The sequence below is a fragment of the Oncorhynchus nerka genome, linkage group LG14 (genome assembly GCF_034236695.1).
Source record: "Oncorhynchus nerka isolate Pitt River linkage group LG14, Oner_Uvic_2.0, whole genome shotgun sequence".
NCBI classification, from domain to species: Eukaryota; Metazoa; Chordata; class Actinopteri; order Salmoniformes; family Salmonidae; genus Oncorhynchus; species Oncorhynchus nerka.
The window spans coordinates 6,977,468-6,995,562 of record NC_088409.1 but is presented as its reverse complement, the minus strand read 5'-3'; the positions used below and the strand labels follow the sequence as shown (position 1 = coordinate 6,995,562).

The 18,095-nt window shown below is 47.8% G+C and overlaps 1 protein-coding gene across 1 annotated transcript; it reads left to right on the top strand.

Moving 5' to 3' along the window:
• Positions 1-1,094: 1,094 nt before the first annotated feature.
• LOC135574949 (uncharacterized) lies at positions 1,095-5,990 on the top strand. Its single transcript, XM_065027073.1, has 3 exons — positions 1,095-1,162; positions 1,354-1,487; positions 4,861-5,990. The coding sequence occupies exons 1-3, from the start codon at positions 1,095-1,097 to the stop codon at positions 5,988-5,990; spliced, it is 1,332 nt and encodes a 443-aa protein (XP_064883145.1).
• Positions 5,991-18,095: the final 12,105 nt, after the last annotated feature.

Below are 18,095 nucleotides of genomic sequence, written 5' to 3'. Positions count from 1 at the left end.
TTCTTTGTGGATCTGTGTAATCTGAGGGAAATATGTGTCTCTAATATGGTCATACATTTGGCAGGAGGTTAGGAAGTGCAGCTCACTTTGTGGGCAGTGTGCATATAGTCTTCTCTTGAGAGCCAGGTCTGCCTACGGCGGCCTGCTCACTGAGTCTGTACATAGTCAAAGCTTTCCTTAAATTTGGGTCAGTCACAGTGGTCAGGTATTCTGCTACTGTATACTCTCTGTTCAGGGCCAAATCGCCCTCTGTCTCTGTCTCTGTCTCTCTCTCTATCTCTCTGTCTCTGTCTCTGTCTCTGTCTCTGTCTGTCTCTGTCTCTGTCTCTGTCTCTGTCTCTGTCTCTCTCTCGCTCTCTCTCTCTCTCTCTCTCTGTCTCTGTCTGCCTCTCTCTCTCTCTCTCTTCTCTTCTCGTCTTTCTCTCTCTCTCTCTCTCTCTCTCTCTCTCTCTCTCTCTCCTCCTTGTTCTCTCGCTGCTGCAGATTACACGAATAAAGGTCTCATATGCCAAAACAGCAGTTTATTTCGGCCATGACTGTCCGTGTGGACAGTATGATTTACATCCCCCTTGATCCAACTCTGACCATGTCCGTTACATAAGGGTTACAGGACAATGATAGTGTCCATAACCATGATAATTGTGCTTACTAACCCAACGGATAGTTGTGGGTCTACATGGGAATATACTGTATACATTTAGAATCACAACAAACACATCATTTGTAGACTTCCTAGTCAAAGGGATGATGGTTTTCTGCTTTAAACTGCTTTAAACACAGTGGTAGAATGACTGTAGCTAGACTAGACTAGACTAGACTAGACTAGACTAGACTAGACTAGACTAGACTAGACTTGCAGATGCATCTTTTGCAGTATTTTCTATTGATTTGTTTCATTTGGGAAGAGATCAATAAGATACAAATTCCATAGCATCTGCAGCAGGACATATCTCCAGGAACAAATTATATCATTGTTTTTTTACCTACATTTTCTCCCCAGGTTCGCGATATCCAATTACGATCTTGTCTCATCGCTTCATCTCCCCAACGGGCTCGGGAGAGGCGAAGGTCGAGTCATGCGTCCTCCCCGAAACATGACCCGCCGAACCGCGCTTCATAACCCCGAAGCCAGGTGCACCAATGGGTCAGAGGAAAACCCAAAGTCAGCCTGGAGGCGCCCGGCCCGACACAAGGAGTTGCTAGACTCTGAGTCCTCAGGAACAAATATTTTTGATATATGTTTTTACTGAACTTAAAAAAAATATTTTGTATAATTCTGTAAAATGAATCAGACTTCAAAAGGTTTTTTAATACCATGAGGAAGTCATATTAACACCCAGTGAGTCCCACCAGGACCAGGAGTCCCACCGGGACCAGGAGTCCCACCGGGACCAGTGAGTCCCACCCAGGACCAGGAGTCCCACCGGGACCAGGAGTCCCACCAGGACCAGTGAGTCCCACCAGGACCAGGAGTCCCACCAGGACCAGTGAGTCCCACCAGGACCAGGACCAGTGAGTCCCACCAGGACCAGGAGTCCCACCAGGACCAGGACCAGTGAGTCCCACCAGGACCAGGAGTCCCACCAGGACCACCCACCAGGACCAGGAGTCCCACCAGGACCAGGAGTCCCACCAGGACCAGTGAGTCCCACCAGGACCAGGACCAGTGAGTCCCACCAGGACCAGGAGTCCCACCAGGACCAGTGAGTCACACCAGGACCAGGAGTCCCACCAGGACCAGGAGTCCCACCAGGACACCGGTGTGTTTTGGACTTCTAACTCCTGTTAAACATTGTATGAAACAAATGTATGTATATACTTACAGCATTCATTTACAGTGGGGCAAAAAAGTATTTAGTCAGCCACCAATTGTGCAAGTTCTCCCACTTAAAAAGATGAGAGAGGCCTGTAATTTTCATCATAGGTACACTTCAACTATGACGGACAAAAGGAGAAAGAAAAAACTAGGAAATCACATTCCTCATGGTATATAACTGTATGAATTTATTTGCAAATTATGGTGGAAAATAAGTATTTGGTCAATAACAAACAAGCAAGATTTCTGGCTCACAGACCTGTAACTTCTTCTTTAAGAGGCTCCTCTGTCCTCCACTCGTTACACGTATTCATGGCAAATACATATTTTCCACCATAATTTGCAAATAAATTCATTAAAAATCATACAATGTGATTTTCTGGATTATTTTTTATCCTTTTGTCTGTCATAGTTGAAGTGTACCTATGATGAAAATTGCAGGCCTCTCTCATCTTTTTAAGTGGGAGAACTTGCACAATTGGTGGCTTACTAAATACTTTTTTTGGCCCAGTGTAAATTCATTATAATCAGGTTCTTGCTTGGCTGACATTTTTTTATTTGTTGCCATTTGTCAATAAAAGCTCATGAATGAACAACTGTTAATGTCACGTTGTTTTGTGTTCTACTTGTGGCCCTGGTTGTCCTGGAAACAGAAATGATAGTCAGATAAAAACATTTGTTTTTGTTCTCAAGACTGAAGGTTAAAAATCAAAAGAGAGAAAATGGTTCCTCAAAAAAAGAGGATCTGTCATTTTTAAAACCTCAGCGTTTGCAGTAGAAAGTACAGGGAAAGTACTATGAAAAATATTACCTTTGGCACTGTTGAATAATTTAATAATTACATTTCCCTGTTCAATTGTATTGTTTGAACTAAAAAAAAAACAGATCTATCCAATAGTATTAACTCAGACTTCAAAGGGCTTTAGTCGAGTTAAAGCACTATTTCTCATTGTGATAAGGAATATGCTTAACTAGCTCAATCCATTTCCCCATTCATCCAGACAGACAGAGGGACCACCATAAATATTGAGTTTTTCATTGGCAATTAAAAATTAGAATTGGTCAGATTCTTCATTGTCAGCGCTTCCTATCATTAAACCAGACAGACATACAGTTCCATATTTAGCCCAAGCTAATCAATTAACTCCGATATGGTGCCTGACTGACTGACTGACTGACTGACTGACTGACTGACTAACTGACTGACTGACTGGCTGACTGACTTACTGCCTGGCTGACTGACTTACTGCCTGGCTGACTGACTGACTGACTTACTGCCTGGCTGACTGACTGAGTGACTGAGTGACTGAGTGACTTACTGACTAACTTACTGACTGACTGACTGACTGACTAACTGACTGACTGACTGACTGACTGACTGAGTGAGTGACTTACTGACTGACTTACTGACTGACTGACTTACTGCCTGGCTAACTGACTGACTGACTGACTTACTGCCTGACTGACTGACTTACTGCCTGGCTGACTGTCTGGCTGCCTGATTGACTGCCTGGCTGACTGACTGACTGACTGACTGACTGGCTGACTGCCTGACTGGCTGACTGACTGGCTGACTGTCTGACTGACTGACTGCCTGATTGACTGCCTGACTGACTGGCTGACTGCCTGGCTGACTGACTGGCTGACTGCCTGACTGACTACTTGACTGGCTGACTGCCTGATTGACTGCCTGACTGCCTGGCTGACTGACTGACTTACTAGCTGACTGGCTGACTGCCTGGCTGACTGACTACTTGACTGCCTGACTGACTGGCTGACTGCCTGATTGTCTGCCTGGCTGACTGACTGACTGACTGCCTGGCTGACTGGCTGGCTGCCTGGCTGACTGACTAACTGCTTGAATGCCTGACTGACTGGCTGAATGCCTGATTGACTGACTGGCTGACTTACTGCCTGACTGCCTGCCTGACTGCTTGACTGACTGGCTGACTGCCTGCCTGACTGACTGCCTGCCTGACTGCCTGACTGACTGGCTGACTGGCTGACTGACACCGTCCTACAACCCTAAACCAACCTACTGACCCCACCCTACAACCCTACACCAACCTACTGACCCCACCCTACAACCCTACACCAACCTACTGACCCTGTCCTTCAACCCTATACAAACCTACTGACCCCGTCTTTCAACCCTATACAAACCTACTGACCCCACTCTACAACCCTATACCAACCTACTGACCCCGCCCTTCAACCCTATACCAACCCACTGACCCCAGCCTTCAACCCTATACCAACCTTACCTCACCACACCACACCTCACCCTACCACACCTCACCCCGCCATACCTTACCTCACCTCACCACACCTCACCCCGCCATACCTCACCCCACCATACCAAACCTTACCCCACCCCACCCCACCATACCTTACATCACCCCACCCTACCACACCTCACCTCACCCCACCATACCTCACCCCACCATACCTTACCTCACCTCACCACACCTCACCCTGCCACATCTCACCTGACCCCACCATACCTCACCCCACCATACCAAACCTTACCCCACCCCACCCCACCCCACCATACCAAACCTTACCCCACCCCACCATACCTTACATCACCCCACCCTACCATGCCTCACCTCACCCTACCACACCTCACCCTACCCACCCCACCATACCCCACCATACCAAACCTTACCCCACCCCACCATACCTTACATCACCCCACCCTACCATGCCTCACCCTACCACACCTCACCCCACCCACCCACCCCACCATACCTTACCTCACCTTAACTCACCTCATCTCACCCCACCATTCCTTACCACACCAAACCTCACCTCACCCCACCATACCAAACCTCACCCCACCCCACCATACCTTACCCCACTCCACTCCACCACACCATACCTCACCCCACCACACTTCACTTCACCTGACCCTACCATACCCTACCATACCACATCTCACCATACCCTAGCATAACTTATAACACCTCACCATACCTTACCACCTCACCCCACCTCACCTCACCTCACCCCACCACACCGCACCACACCTCACCTCACCTCAGCCTACCATACCTCTCCCACCACACCACACCTCACCCCACCACACCACACCTCACCCCACCATACCTCAACTCACTCACCAAACCTCATCCCACCACAACTCACCCTACCACACCACACCTTACCCCACCACACCTCACCCTACCACACCACACCTTACCCCACCACACCTCACCCTACCACACCACACCTTACCCCACCACACTTCACCCCACCACACCTCACCCCACCCCACCACACCTCACCCTACCACACCACACCTTACCCCACCACCCCTCACCCCACCACACCTCACCCCACCCCACCACACCTCACCCCACCCCACCACACCTCACCCTACCACACCACACCTTACCCCACCACACCTCACCACACCCCACCACACCTCACCCTACCACACCACACCTTACCCCACCACACCTCACCCCACCACACCTCACCCCACCCCACCACACCTCACCCCACCACACCTCACCCCACCCCACCACACCTCACCCCACCACACCTCACCCCACCCCACCTCACCCCACCACACCACACCTCACCCCACCACACCTCACCCCACCACACCTTACCCCACCACATCTCACCCCACCACACCTCACCCCACCACACCTCACCCCACCACACCTTACCCCACCACACCTCACCCCACCACACCTTACCCCACCCCACCACACCTTACCCCACCACACCTCACCCCACCACACCTCACCCCACCACACCTTACCCCACCACACCTCACCCCACCACACCTCACGCCACCACACCTCACACCACCACACCTTACCCCACCACACCTCACCCCACCCCACCACACCTCACCCACCACACCTCACACCACCACACCTTACCCCACCACACCTTACCCCACCACATCTCACCCCACCACACCTTACCCCACCATACCTCACCCCATCCCACCACACCTCACCTCACCCCACCCCACCACACCCCACCAAACCTCACCTCACCCCTCCCCACCTCACCCACCATACCTCACCTCACCTCACCCCACCTCATCCCACCCCACCACACCTCACTCACCCTGCCTCACCTCACCTCAACCCACCAGACCTCACCTCACCCCACCACGTCACCACATCTCACCTGTGTGTTGCCTGCCTGTTAACTGGGTCAGTGTTGTTATTTAGCAGTGAGTTCATTGTCCAGGTGTTTACCTCAGTGAGTTCATTGTCCAGGTGTTTACCTCAGTGAGTTCATTGCCCAGGTATTTACCTCAGTGAGTTCATTGCCAGGTGTTTACCTCAGTGAGTTCATTGCCAAGGTGTTTACCTCAGTGAGTTCATTGCCCAGGTGTTTACCTCAGTGAGTTCATTGCCCAGGTGTTTACCTCAGTGAGTTCATTGCCCAGGTGTTTACCTCAGTGAGTTCATTGCCCAGGTGTTTACCTCAGTGGGTTCATTGTCCAGGTGTTTACCTCAGTGAGTTAATTGCCCAGGTGTTTACCTCAGTGAGTTCATTGACCAGGTGTTTACCTCAGTGAGTTCATTGCCCAGGTGTTTACCTCAGGGAGTTCATTGCCCAGGTGTTTACCTCAGTGAGTTCATTGCCCAGGTGTTTACCTCAGTGAGAGGAAGTGGCTTGTCAGCACTGGCAGCACAGCCTGCCTCAGAAAGAGAAGAGGGGGAGGAGAGGAAGAGGGCAGGAGGAGAGGAAGAGGGCAGGAGGAGAGGAAGAGGGCAGGAGGAGAGGAAGAGGGCAGGAGGAGAGGAAGAGGGCAGGAGGAGAGGAAGAGGGCAGGAGGAGAGGAAGAGGGTTTATGTAAGGTGTGTGTTACTGTGGGGTGATGGCGGGGTTAGAGGGGAGAAGTAAAGGGAGAGGAGAGGGAGAGGATTACAGTGTGAGTTGAGGTAGGGGTGGAGGGAGGGGAGAAGAAAGGGGAGGGAGGATGGGGAGAGGGAGGAGATGGGTAGGAGATGGGTGGGAGGAACGGGTGGGAGGATGGGAGGGGGAGAGAGGAGGAGGAGGAGAGGGTGGGAGGATGGGGAGAGGGAGGAGGAGAGGAGAGGAGGGAGGAGGGACGGAGGATAGGGTGAGGTGAGGTGAGGAGATGAGGGAGGGTGGGAGAGAGGGAGGATAGAGTGGGAGGATGGGGAGAGGACAGGAGGAGGAAAGGGAGGGAGGAAAGATGGGGAGAGGAGAGGAGGGAGGGAGGATAGGGTGAGGTGAGGTGAGGAGAGGAGGGAGGGTGGGAGAGAGGGAGGATAGGGTGGAAGGAAGGATGGTGAGAGGAGAGGAGAGGGAGGGGGATGGGGAGAGGACAGGAGGAGGATATGGAGGAGGGAGGGAGGGAGGGAGGGAGGGAGGGGGGAGGGAGGGAGGAGAGGGTGAGGTGAGGTGAGGTAGGGCAAGTCTGTCAGGTCACTGGGTTTCTCTTATGCATGTGTGTGTGTATGTGTCTAAGTGTGTGTGTGACTAACTGTGTGTGTGTCTCCTCCTGTGTGTGTGTGTGTGTCTAAGTGTGTGTGTCTCCTCCTGTGTGTGTGTGTCTAAGTGTGTGTGTGTCTCCTCCTGTGTGTGTGTGTGTGTGTGTCTCCTGTGTGTGTGTGTGTGTGTGTGTGTGTGTGTGTGTGTGTGTGTGTGTGTGTGTGTGTGTGTGTGTGTGTGTGTGTGTGTGTGTGTGTGTCTAACTGTGTGTGTGTCTCCTCCTGTGTGTGTCTCTTCCGTGCTGTGCTGCTGGGTGTTGACAGGGCTTTATGAGCAGATACTGTCAGAGTGCATGCAGCAACAGTTAGGGCCTGTCTCTCTCTGTCTCTGTCCCACATGGCACCCTGTTCCCTGTGTAGTGCACTACATTTTACCAGGGACCAAAGGTCTCCCATAAGGCTCTGGTCATTAGTAGCCAAGAAGCACTATATAGGAGGAATAGAGGGTGCCATCTGGGATGCCGGCTCAGTACTTGTCTGTGCCAAGAAGGAGGTGACAAGAGAAGAGAATATGAGAGAGGAAGAGATGAGAGGAGGGAGAGGAGAGGGAGAGGAGAGGAGAGGACAGGAGGAGAGGAGGAGAGGAGAGGAGGAGGAGAGGAGAGAGGAGAGGAGAGGGAGAGGAGAGGAGGAGAGGAGAGGAGAAGAGAGAGAAGAGAGAAGAGAGAAGAGAAAGAGAAGAGAAGGAGAAGAGAGAAGAGAGAAGAGAAGAGAAGAGAGAGGAGAGAGGAGAGACAGGAGAGAGAGAGAGGGAGGACAGGACAGGGAGGAGGAGAGGAGGGGAGGGAGAGGAGAGGAGAGGAGAGGACAGGAGAGGAGAGGACAGGAGAGGACAGGAGAGGAGAGGAGAGGAGAGGGTTCTTTAACATTTTAACAGTTTAGGTTCCTGTTTTGCTCTTCGTTTTCTCTCTGCCCGTAACAAAGCTTCATCAGTGTCTTCTGATTGTTTTCTTACTATAAGGCCTCTGTTTGTTTGGTGTGTGTGTGTGTGTGACTTTGTTTTAATATGATGTGAATAGAAAATAATCACGTGTTTATGGGGTATTAGAGAGAGTACATTGTCTTTATTAAGAGAACACAAGCTGCATTCATATAAGTCGAGTATAGAGTCATGCCTAGACATTCTACAGCTTTCGTGTCATTTCCTGGTAGCTGGTTTTTCTGATGAGTTGGAATAAAGAGTCTTTGTTGTAAATGTATAATGTTTACTCTCATCTGGTTCAGCGGTATCATTTTACACTGTAAATCAGTGGGTGAGACATCAATGGAATGTCTGGTAGATTTAGATGAGATAACACATTTATTTTTATTTTTTTAAAGATTTCCCCAAAAAATATGTTTTTTACTTTTCACGTACAATGTATAGGTTCAGTGCAATGTGTTGCTTTACTGGGTCAGTCATAGTGGTACGACGCCCCGGGAGCAATTCGGTTTAAAGTGCCTTGCTCAAGGGCCCATTGACATGTTTTCACCTTGTCGGATCAGGTATTCAAACCCAACCCTCTAACCACGAGGTTACCTGTCCTGATTTAGATGATTTAACATTACAGCCAGCCAGGCAGCCAGTCAGCCAGCCAGCCAGCCAGCCACCAGGCAGCCAGCCAGGCAGCCAGCCAGGCAGCCAGCCAGCCATCCACCAGGCAGCCAGCCAGCCAGCCAGCCAGCCAGGCAGCCAGGCAGTCAGCCAGCCAGTCAGCCATCCACCAGGCAGCCATCCACCAGGCAGCCATCCAGGCAGCCAGCCAGTCAGCCATCCACCAGGCAGCCATCCAGCCAGCCATCCAGGCAGCCAGCCAGGCAGCCAGGCAGTCAGCCAGCCAGTCAGCCATCCACCAGGCAGCCATCCACCAGGCAGCCATCCAGGCAGCCAGCCAGGCAGCCAGCCAGCCAGGCAGCCATCCAGGCAGCCATCCAGGCAGCCAGCCAGGCAGCCATCCACCAGGCAGCCATCCACCAGGCAGCCATCCAGGCAGCCAGCCAGTCAGCCATCCACCAGGCAGCCATCCAGCCAGCCATCCAGGCAGCCAGCCAGGCAGCCAGGCAGTCAGCCAGCCAGTCAGCCATCCACCAGGCAGCCATCCACCAGGCAGCCATCCAGGCAGCCAGCCAGGCAGCCAGCCATCCAGGCAGCCATCCAGGCAGCCAGCCAGGCAGCCAGCCAGGCAGCCAGCCAGTCAGCCATCCACCAGGCAGCCATCCAGCCAGCCATCCAGGCAGCCAGCCAGGCAGCCAGCCAGGCAGCCAGCCAGTCATCCATCCACCAGGCAGCCATCCAGGCAGCCAGCCAGGCAGCCAGCCAGCCAGGCAGCCATCCAGGCAGCCATCCAGGCAGCCAGCCAGGCAGCCAGCCAGGCAGCCAGCCAGTCATCCATCCACCAGGCAGCCATCCAGGCAGCCAGCCAGGCAGCCAGCCAGCCAGGCAGCCATCCAGGCAGCCATCCAGGCAGCCAGCCAGGCAGCCAGCCAGGCAGCCAGCCAGCCAGGCAGCCAGGCAGCCATCCAGCCAGCCAGCCAGGCAGCCAGCCCGTCCGTCCGTCCGTCCATCTGTATATTTAGATAATATAACATTACTGTCTGTCTGTCTGTCTGTATATTTAGATAATATAGCATTACTGTCTGTCTGTCTGTCTGTCTGTCTGTCTGTATATTTAGATAATATAGCATTACAGTCTGTCTGTCTGTCTGTCTGTCTGTCTGTCTGTCTGTCTGTCTGTCTGTCTGTCTGTCTGTCTGTCTGTCTGTCTGTCTATTTAGATAATATAGCATTACAGTCTGTCTGTCTGTCTATTTAGATAATATAGCATTACTGTCTGTCTGTCTGTCTGTCTGTCTGTCTGTCTGTCTGTCTGTCTGTCTGTCTGTCTGTCTGTCTGTCTGTCTGTCTGTCTGTCTGTCTGCCTGTCTGTCTGTCTGTCTGTCTGTCTGTCTGTCTGTCTGTTTAGATAATATAGCATTACAGTCTGTCTGTCTGTCTGTCTGTCTGTCTCTCTGTCTGTCTATTTAGATAATATAGCATTACTGTCTGTCTGTCTGTCTGTCTGTCTGTCTTTCTGCCTATTTAGATAATATAGCATTACAGTCTGTCTGTCTGTCTGTCTGTCTGTCTATTTAGATAATATAGCATTTCTGTCTGTCTGTCTGTCTGTCTGTCTGTCTGTCTGTCTGTCTGTCTGTCTGTCTGTCTGTCTATTTAGATAATATAGCATTACATTCTGTCTGTCTGTCTGTCTGTATGTCTGTCTGTCTGTCTGTCTGTGTAGATAATGTAACATTGGAGTCTGTCCGTCTGGGAAGAGATAGTGACTCAGATTATAAACCTATTAAAAAAAACAAAAAAAACAAGCCCTTTTTAATCGGGGAACATGAGCATGGTGTAACATGTCGTGGAGAGTTAGTCTATGAGCTGGTTTCCCCGGGCACAGATTATACAACTATTCCTGGTTTAAATAACACTTTTTTAACCCAGGAATGGTCTTAATCTGGGTCTGGGAAACCAGCACACAGACTGTAAACATCCCAAACTTCATGCCCTTGCTGAAAACATAATGCATCTCATTTGACTATTTAATCCAGGAATGGTCTTAATCTGGGTCTGGGAAACAGGCTCACAGACTGCAGCCAACTGCTCCCAGAATGCAGTTTCCCACCCTTGATATATAGACAGTTGAAGTCAGAAGTTTACATACACCTTAGCCAAATACATGTATTAAACTCAGTTTTTCCACAATTCCTGACATTTAATCCTAGTATAAATTCCCTGTTTTAGGTCAGTTAGGAACACCACTTTATTTTAAATGTCACGCCCTGACCTTAGTTTTCTTTGTTTTCTTTATTATTTTGGTTAGGTCCGGGTGTGACAAGGGTGATTTGTGTAGTTTTTGGATTGTCTAGGTGTTTTTTGTATGTTTATGGGGGTTTTCTAGTCTAGGTGTCTTTATGTCTACGGTTGCCTAGATTGGTTCTCAATCAGAGGCAGCTGTTTATCGTTGTCTCTGATTGGGGACCATATTTAGATAGCCATATTCCTTAGATAGTTTGTGGGTTGTTTATTCAATGTTTAGTTGCCTGTTTGCACTAGTCATATAGCGTCACGGTGTTGTTGTTTTGTCTAGTTTCAGTGTTCGTTCTTTTCATTAAAAGAGTTATGTACTACTTAACACGCTGCGCCTTGGTCTCCTCATTATGACGACCGTGACATTAAGAATGTGAAATGTCAGAATAATAATAATTTATTTCAGCTTTTATTTGTTTCATCACATTCCCAGTGGGTCAGAAGTTTACATATACTCAATTAGTATTTGGTAGCATTGCCTTTAAATTGTTTAACTTATGTCAAACATTTTGGGTAGCCTTCCACAAGCTTCCCACAATAAATTGGGTGAATTTTGGCCCATTCCTCCTGACAGAGCTGGTGTAACTGAGTTAGGTTTGTAGGCCTCCTTGCTCGCACACGCTTTGTCAGTTCTGCCCACAAATGTTCTATGGGGTTGAGGTCAGGGCTTTGTGATGGCCACTCCAATACCTTGACTTTGTTGTCCTTAAGCGATTTTGCCACGACTTTGGAAGTATGCTTGGGGTCATTGTCCATTCGCAAGACCCATTTGCGACCAAGCTTTAACTTCCTGACTGATGTCTTGAGATGTTGCATCAATATATCCACATAATTTCCCTTCCTCATGATGCCATATATTTTGTGAAGTGCACAAGTCCCTCCTGCAGCAAAGCACCCCCACAACATGATGCTGCCACCCCACCCCCGTGCTTCACGGTTGGGATGGTGTTCTTCGGCTTGCAATCCTCCCCCTTTTTCCTTCAAACATAATGATGGTCGTTATGGCCAAACAGTTCTATTTTTGTTTCATCAGACCAGACGACATTTCTCCAAAATGTACGATCTTTGTCCCCATGTGCAGTTGCAAACCGTAGTCTGGCTTTTTTATGGCGGTTTTGGAGCAGTGGCTTCTTCCTTGCTGAGTGGCCTTTCAGGTTATGTCGATGTAGGACTTATTTTTACTGTGGATATAAATAGTTTTGTACCTGTTTCCACCAGCATCTTCACAAGGTCCTTTGCTGTTGTTCAACACTAGTGTCTACAGTGGGACTCTGACTAATCCACAGCGCTATGTGTTCAGTACCTCCGAGGCCAAGGCAACGTGAAGCCCTCTGGTGTATCTATACCATACAGTAACACACAGACACATTCAACACATGTTGGACTGCTTTACTCCATCAGGATATGGACTAAATATCACATATTGGACTGCTTTACTCCATCAGGATATGGACTAAATATCTCATGTTGGACTGCTTTACTCCATCAGGATATTGACTAAATATCTCATATTGGACTGCTTTACTCCATCAGGATATTGACTAAATATCTCATGTTGGACTGCTTTACTCCATCAGGATATTGACTAAATATCTCATGTTGGACTGCTTTACTCCATCAGGATATTGACTAAATATCTCATGTTGGACTGCTTTACTCCATCAGGATATTGACTAAATATCTCATGTTGGACTGCTTTACTCCATCAGGATATTGACTAAATATCTCATGTTGGACTGCTTTACTCCATCAGGATATTGACTAAATATCTCATGTTGTGGACTGCTTTACTCCATCAGGATATTGACTAAATATCTCATGTTTTCAGGATATTGACTAAATATCTCATGTTGGACTGCTTACTCCATCAGGATATTGACTAAATATCTCATGTTGTGGACTGCTTACTCCATCAGGATATTGACTAAATATCTCATGTTGTGGACTGCTTACTCCATCAGGATATTGACTAAATATCTCATGTTGTGGACTGCTTACTCCATCAGGATATTGACTAAATATCTCATGTTGTGGACTGCTTACTCCATCAGGATATTGACTAAATATCTCATGTTGTGGACTGCTTACTCCATCAGGATATTGACTAAATATCTCATGTTGGACTGCTTTACTCCATCAGGATATTGACTAAATATCTCATGTTGTGGACTGCTTACTCCATCAGGATATTGACTAAATATCTCATGTTGTGGACTGCTTACTCCATCAGGATATTGACTAAATATCTCATGTTGTGGACTGCTTACTCCATCAGGATATTGACTAAATATCTCATGTTGGTTTAAGTGGAACGACTGTAAAAAAAGGTCAACCTGAACACGTGTACTATAGACTACGCAGGGATGCTGCTCAGCATGAGGCGGTGCGAGTGGATCGGTGGTTTGTGACGAAGACGTGTCACTGTGAGGATGACTGTGGTGACGTGCAGCAGGATTGGTTGTACAGTGTGATAGTATAACAGGTCTGGAACAGTTCTCAGTGTGACATCTCTTATCAGCTCTATCAGCTCCTCACAGCCCTGCTGTTGGTTCACAAACAGTCTCAGTGGTTTCAGTTAGTCAGTCAGGTCCTTCCTGTTGCCTAGCTACACCCCCCCCCCCCCCAAATGACACCATATTTCCTATGGGGGCCCTGGTCTAAAGTAGTGCACTATGTAGGGAATAAGGTGCCATAGGGCCCTGGTCTAAAGTAGTGCACTATGTAGGGAATAAGGTGCCATAGGGCCCTAGTCTAAAGTAGTGCACTATGTAGGGAATAAGGTGCCATAGGGCCCTGGTCTAAAGTAGTGCACTATGTAGGGAATAAGGTGCCATAGGGCCCTGGTCTAAAGTAGTGCACTATGTAGGGAATAGGGTGCCATTCGGGACCCCTTCCCTAGCCAACAGTTGTCATTCTGACAGGAAGTGTGTTGAGAGAGATCAATGCCCCTCCAGACACGCCTCGGTACACCACCAAACCCAGACTGCTAACTGTCATCCTGCACCTGAACCTGCTGACAGACATAGATATGCAGGTTTGACGTTTATTGGGATGAGTCTTGTCCTGGAGGCAGAAATGATTGATTTCCGCTAAGTGGGCCAGCTGCAAAGGCTCTTATTATAAAATTCACTAAAAACAAAAAACAAAAATTATTTTTTTGGTATACATTTAAGGTTAGGGTTAGGCATTAGGGTTAGCGGTGTGGTTAGGGTTAGGTAGCAGTGTGGTTAGGGTTAGGTTAGGGGGCAGTGTTGGTTAGGGTTAGGCATTAGGGTTAGCGGTGTGGTTAGGGGTTAGGCATTAGGGGTAGCAGTGTGGTTAGGGTTAGGCATTAGGGGTAGCAGTGTGGTTAGGGTTAGGCATTAGGGTTAGCGGTGTGGTTAGGGTTAGGCATTAGGGGTAGCAGTGTGGTTAAGGTTAGGCATTAGGGGTAGCAGTGTGGTTAGGTTAGGTTAGGGTTAGGCATTAGGGTAGCAGTGTGGTTAGGGTTAGGTTAGGCATTAGGGGGTTAGCAGTGTGGTTAGGGTTAGGCAGTGTTAGGGTTAGGCATTAGGGGTAGCAGTGTGGTTAGGGTTAGGGTTAGGCATTAGGGGTAGCAGTTGTGGTTAGGGTTAAGGTTAGGCATTAGGGGTAGCAGTGTGGTTAGGGTTAGGGTTAAGGTTAGGTTAGGCATTAGGGGTAGCAGTGTGGTTAGGTTAGGGTTAAGGTTAGGTTAGGCATTAGGGGTAGCAGTGTTAGGGTTAGGGTTAGGGTTAGGCAGTGTGGTTAGGGTTAGGTTAGGGGGTAGCAGTGTGGTTAAGGTTAGGGGTTAAGGTTAGGTTAGGCATTAGGGGTAGCAGTGTTGGTTAGGTTAGGTTAGGTTAGGCATTAGGTTAGGTGGTTAGGGTTAGGGGCATTAGGGGTAGTTAGGTTAGGCATTAGGGCAGCAGTGTTAGGGTTAGTAGCAGTGTGGTTAAGGTTAGGGTTAGCAGTGTGGTTAGGGTTAGGTTAGGTTAGGGTTAAGGTTAGGGTTAGGCATTAGGGGTAGCAGTGTGGTTAGGTTAGGGTTAGGGTTAGGTTAGGTGTAGCAGTGTGGTTAGGGTTAGGGCAGTGTGGTTAGGGTTAGGTTAGGCATTAGGGTAGCAGTGTGGTTAAGGTTAGGGTTAAGGTTAGGGCTAGGCATTAGGGGTAGCAGTGTGGTTAAGGTTAGGGTTAAGGTTAGGGTTAGGCATTAGGGGTAGCAGTGTGGTTAAGGTTAGGGTTAAGGTTAGGGTTAGGCATTAGGGGTAGCAGTGTGGTTAAGGTTAGGGTTAAGGTTAGGGTTAGGCATTAGGGGTAGCAGTGTGGTTAAGGTTAGGGTAGCAGTGTGGGTTAGGGTTAAGGTTAGGGTTAGGCATTAGGGGTAGCAGTGTGGTTAAGGTTAGGGCTAGGCATTAGGGGTAGCAGTGTGGTTAAGGTTGGTTAAGGTTAGGGTTAGGCATTAGGGGTAGCAGTGTGGTTAAGGTTAGGGTTAAGGTTAGGGTTAGGCATTAGGGGTAGCAGTGTGGTTAAGGTTAGGGTTAAGGTTAGGGTTAGGCATTAGGGGTAGCAGTGTGGTTAAGGTTAGGGTTAAGGTTAGGGTTAGGCATTAGGGGTAGCAGTGTGGTTAAGGTTAGGGTTAAGGTTAGGGTAGGTTAGGGGTTAGGGTTAAGGTTAGGGTTAAGGTTAGGGTTAGGGGCATTAGGGGTTAGTTAGCATTGTGGTTAAGGTTAGGGGGTTAAGGTTAGGGTTAGGGCATTAGGGGTAGCAGTGTGGTTAAGGTTAGGGTTAAGGTTAGGGTTAGGCATTAGGGGTAGCAGTGTGGTTAAGGTTAGGGTTAAGGTTAGGGTTAGGCATTAGGGGTAGCAGTGTGGTTAAGGTTAGGGTTAAGGTTAGGGTTAGGCATTAGGGGTAGCAGTGTTAGGGTTAGGCATTAGGGGTAGCAGTGTGGTTAAGGTTAGGGTTAAGGTTAGGGTTAGGCATTAGGGGTAGCAGTGTGGTTAAGGTTAGGGTTAAGGTTAGGGTTAGGCATTAGGGGTAGCAGTGTGGTTAAGGTTAGGGTTAAGGTTAGGGTTAGGCATTAGGGGTAGCAGTGTGGTTAGGTTAGGGTTAAGGTTAGGGGTTAGGCATTAGGGGTAGCAGTGTGGTTAAGGTTAGGGTTAAGGTTAGGGTTAGGCATTAGGGGTAGCAGTGTGGTTAAGGTTAGGGTTAAGGTTAGGGCTAGGCATTAGGGGTAGCAGTGTGGTTAAGGTTAGGGTTAAGGTTAGGGTTAGGCATTAGGGGTAGCAGTGTTAGGGTTTGGTTTAAAATCCGATGTTATGACTTTGTGGCTGTGCCAACTTGTTATCACTCTGTAGAGCTTCGTCCAGGACTAGATTAATGACGAAACGCTGACCTGCCATAGATACACTAAGGGATGATGTGTTATCGCTTGGTTATTTCATTATACTAAGTGGGTTTTGATGACAACTCTTAGGGTGTCTCTTATTTGCCTTTTATCTGTTAGTGATATAATTTACAGGACATTATATAACTAGCCTAGCATAGTAATATAATCAACAGGACATTATATCACTAGCCTAGCATAGTGATATAATTTACAGGACATTATATAACTAGCCTAGCATAGTAATATAATCAACAGGACATTATATCACTAGCCTAGCATAGTGATATAATTTACAGGACATTATATAACTAGCCTAGCATAGTGATATAATTAACAGGACATTATATCACTAGCCTAGCATAGTGATATAATTAACAGGATATTACATCACTAGCCTAGCATAGTAATATAATTTACAGGACATTATATCACTAGCCTAGCATAGTGATATAATTAACAGGATATTACATCACTAGCCTAGCATAGTAATATAATTTACAGGACATTATATAACTAGCCTAGCATAGTGATATAATTAACAGGATATTACATCACTAGCCTAGCATAGTAATATAATTTACAGGACATTATATCACTAGCCTAGCATAGTGATATAATTAACAGGATATTACATCACTAGCCTAGCATAGTAATATAATTTACAGGACATTATATAACTAGCCTAGCATAGTGATATAATTAACAGGATATTACATCACTAGCCTAGCATAGTAATATAATTTACAGGACATTATATCACTAGCCTAGCATAGTGATATAATTAACAGGACATTATATCACTAGCCTAGCATAGTGATATAATCAACAGGATCCAGAGAAGGACACTTCTACAACAGAGTATACAGTGCTAACAGGCTAACACTAGCATAGCATAGTGATATAATCAACAGGATCCAGAGAAGGACACTTCTACAACAGAGTATACAGTGCTAACAGGCTAACACTAGCATAGCATAGTGATATAATCAACAGGACCCAGAGAAGGACACTTCTACAACAGAGTATACAGTGCTAACAGGCTAACACTAGCATAGCATAGTGATATAATCAACAGGACCCAGAGAAGGACAGTTCTACAACAGAACATACAGTGCTAACGTAGCTGTCTAGCTATGGTAACACTAGCATAGCATAGTGATATAATCAACAGGACCCAGAGAAGGACAGTTCTACAACAGAGCATACAGTGCTAACGCAGCTGTCTAGCTATGGTAACACTAGCATAGCATAGTGATATAATCAACAGGACCCAGAGAAGGACACTTCTACAACAGAGCATACAGTGCTAACAGGCTAACACTAGCATAGCATAGTGATATAATCAACAGGACCCAGAGAAGGACACTTCTACAACAGAGTATACAGTGCTAACAGGCTAACACTAGCCTAACATAGTGATATAATCAACAGGACCCAGAGAAGGACAGTTCTACAACAGAGCATACAGTGCTAACGTAGCTGTCTAGCTATGGTAACACTAGCATAGCATAGTGATATAATCAACAGGACCCAGAGAAGGACAGTTCTACAACAGAGCATACAACAACT

Excerpts from the sequence above, each read along its gene's own strand:
- LOC135574949 (XM_065027073.1), top strand. The coding sequence starts at position 1,095 with ATGACCCGCCGAACCGCGCTTCATAACCCCGAAGCCAGGTGCACCAAT. Across the intron at positions 1,163-1,353 it reads GGGTCAGAGGAAAACCCAAA|GACCAGGAGTCCCACCGGGA; the intron begins GTCAGCCTGGAG and ends GAGTCCCACCAG. Across the intron at positions 1,488-4,860 it reads CAGGAGTCCCACCAGGACCA|CCTACCATACCTCTCCCACC; the intron begins GTGAGTCCCACC and ends ACCTCACCTCAG.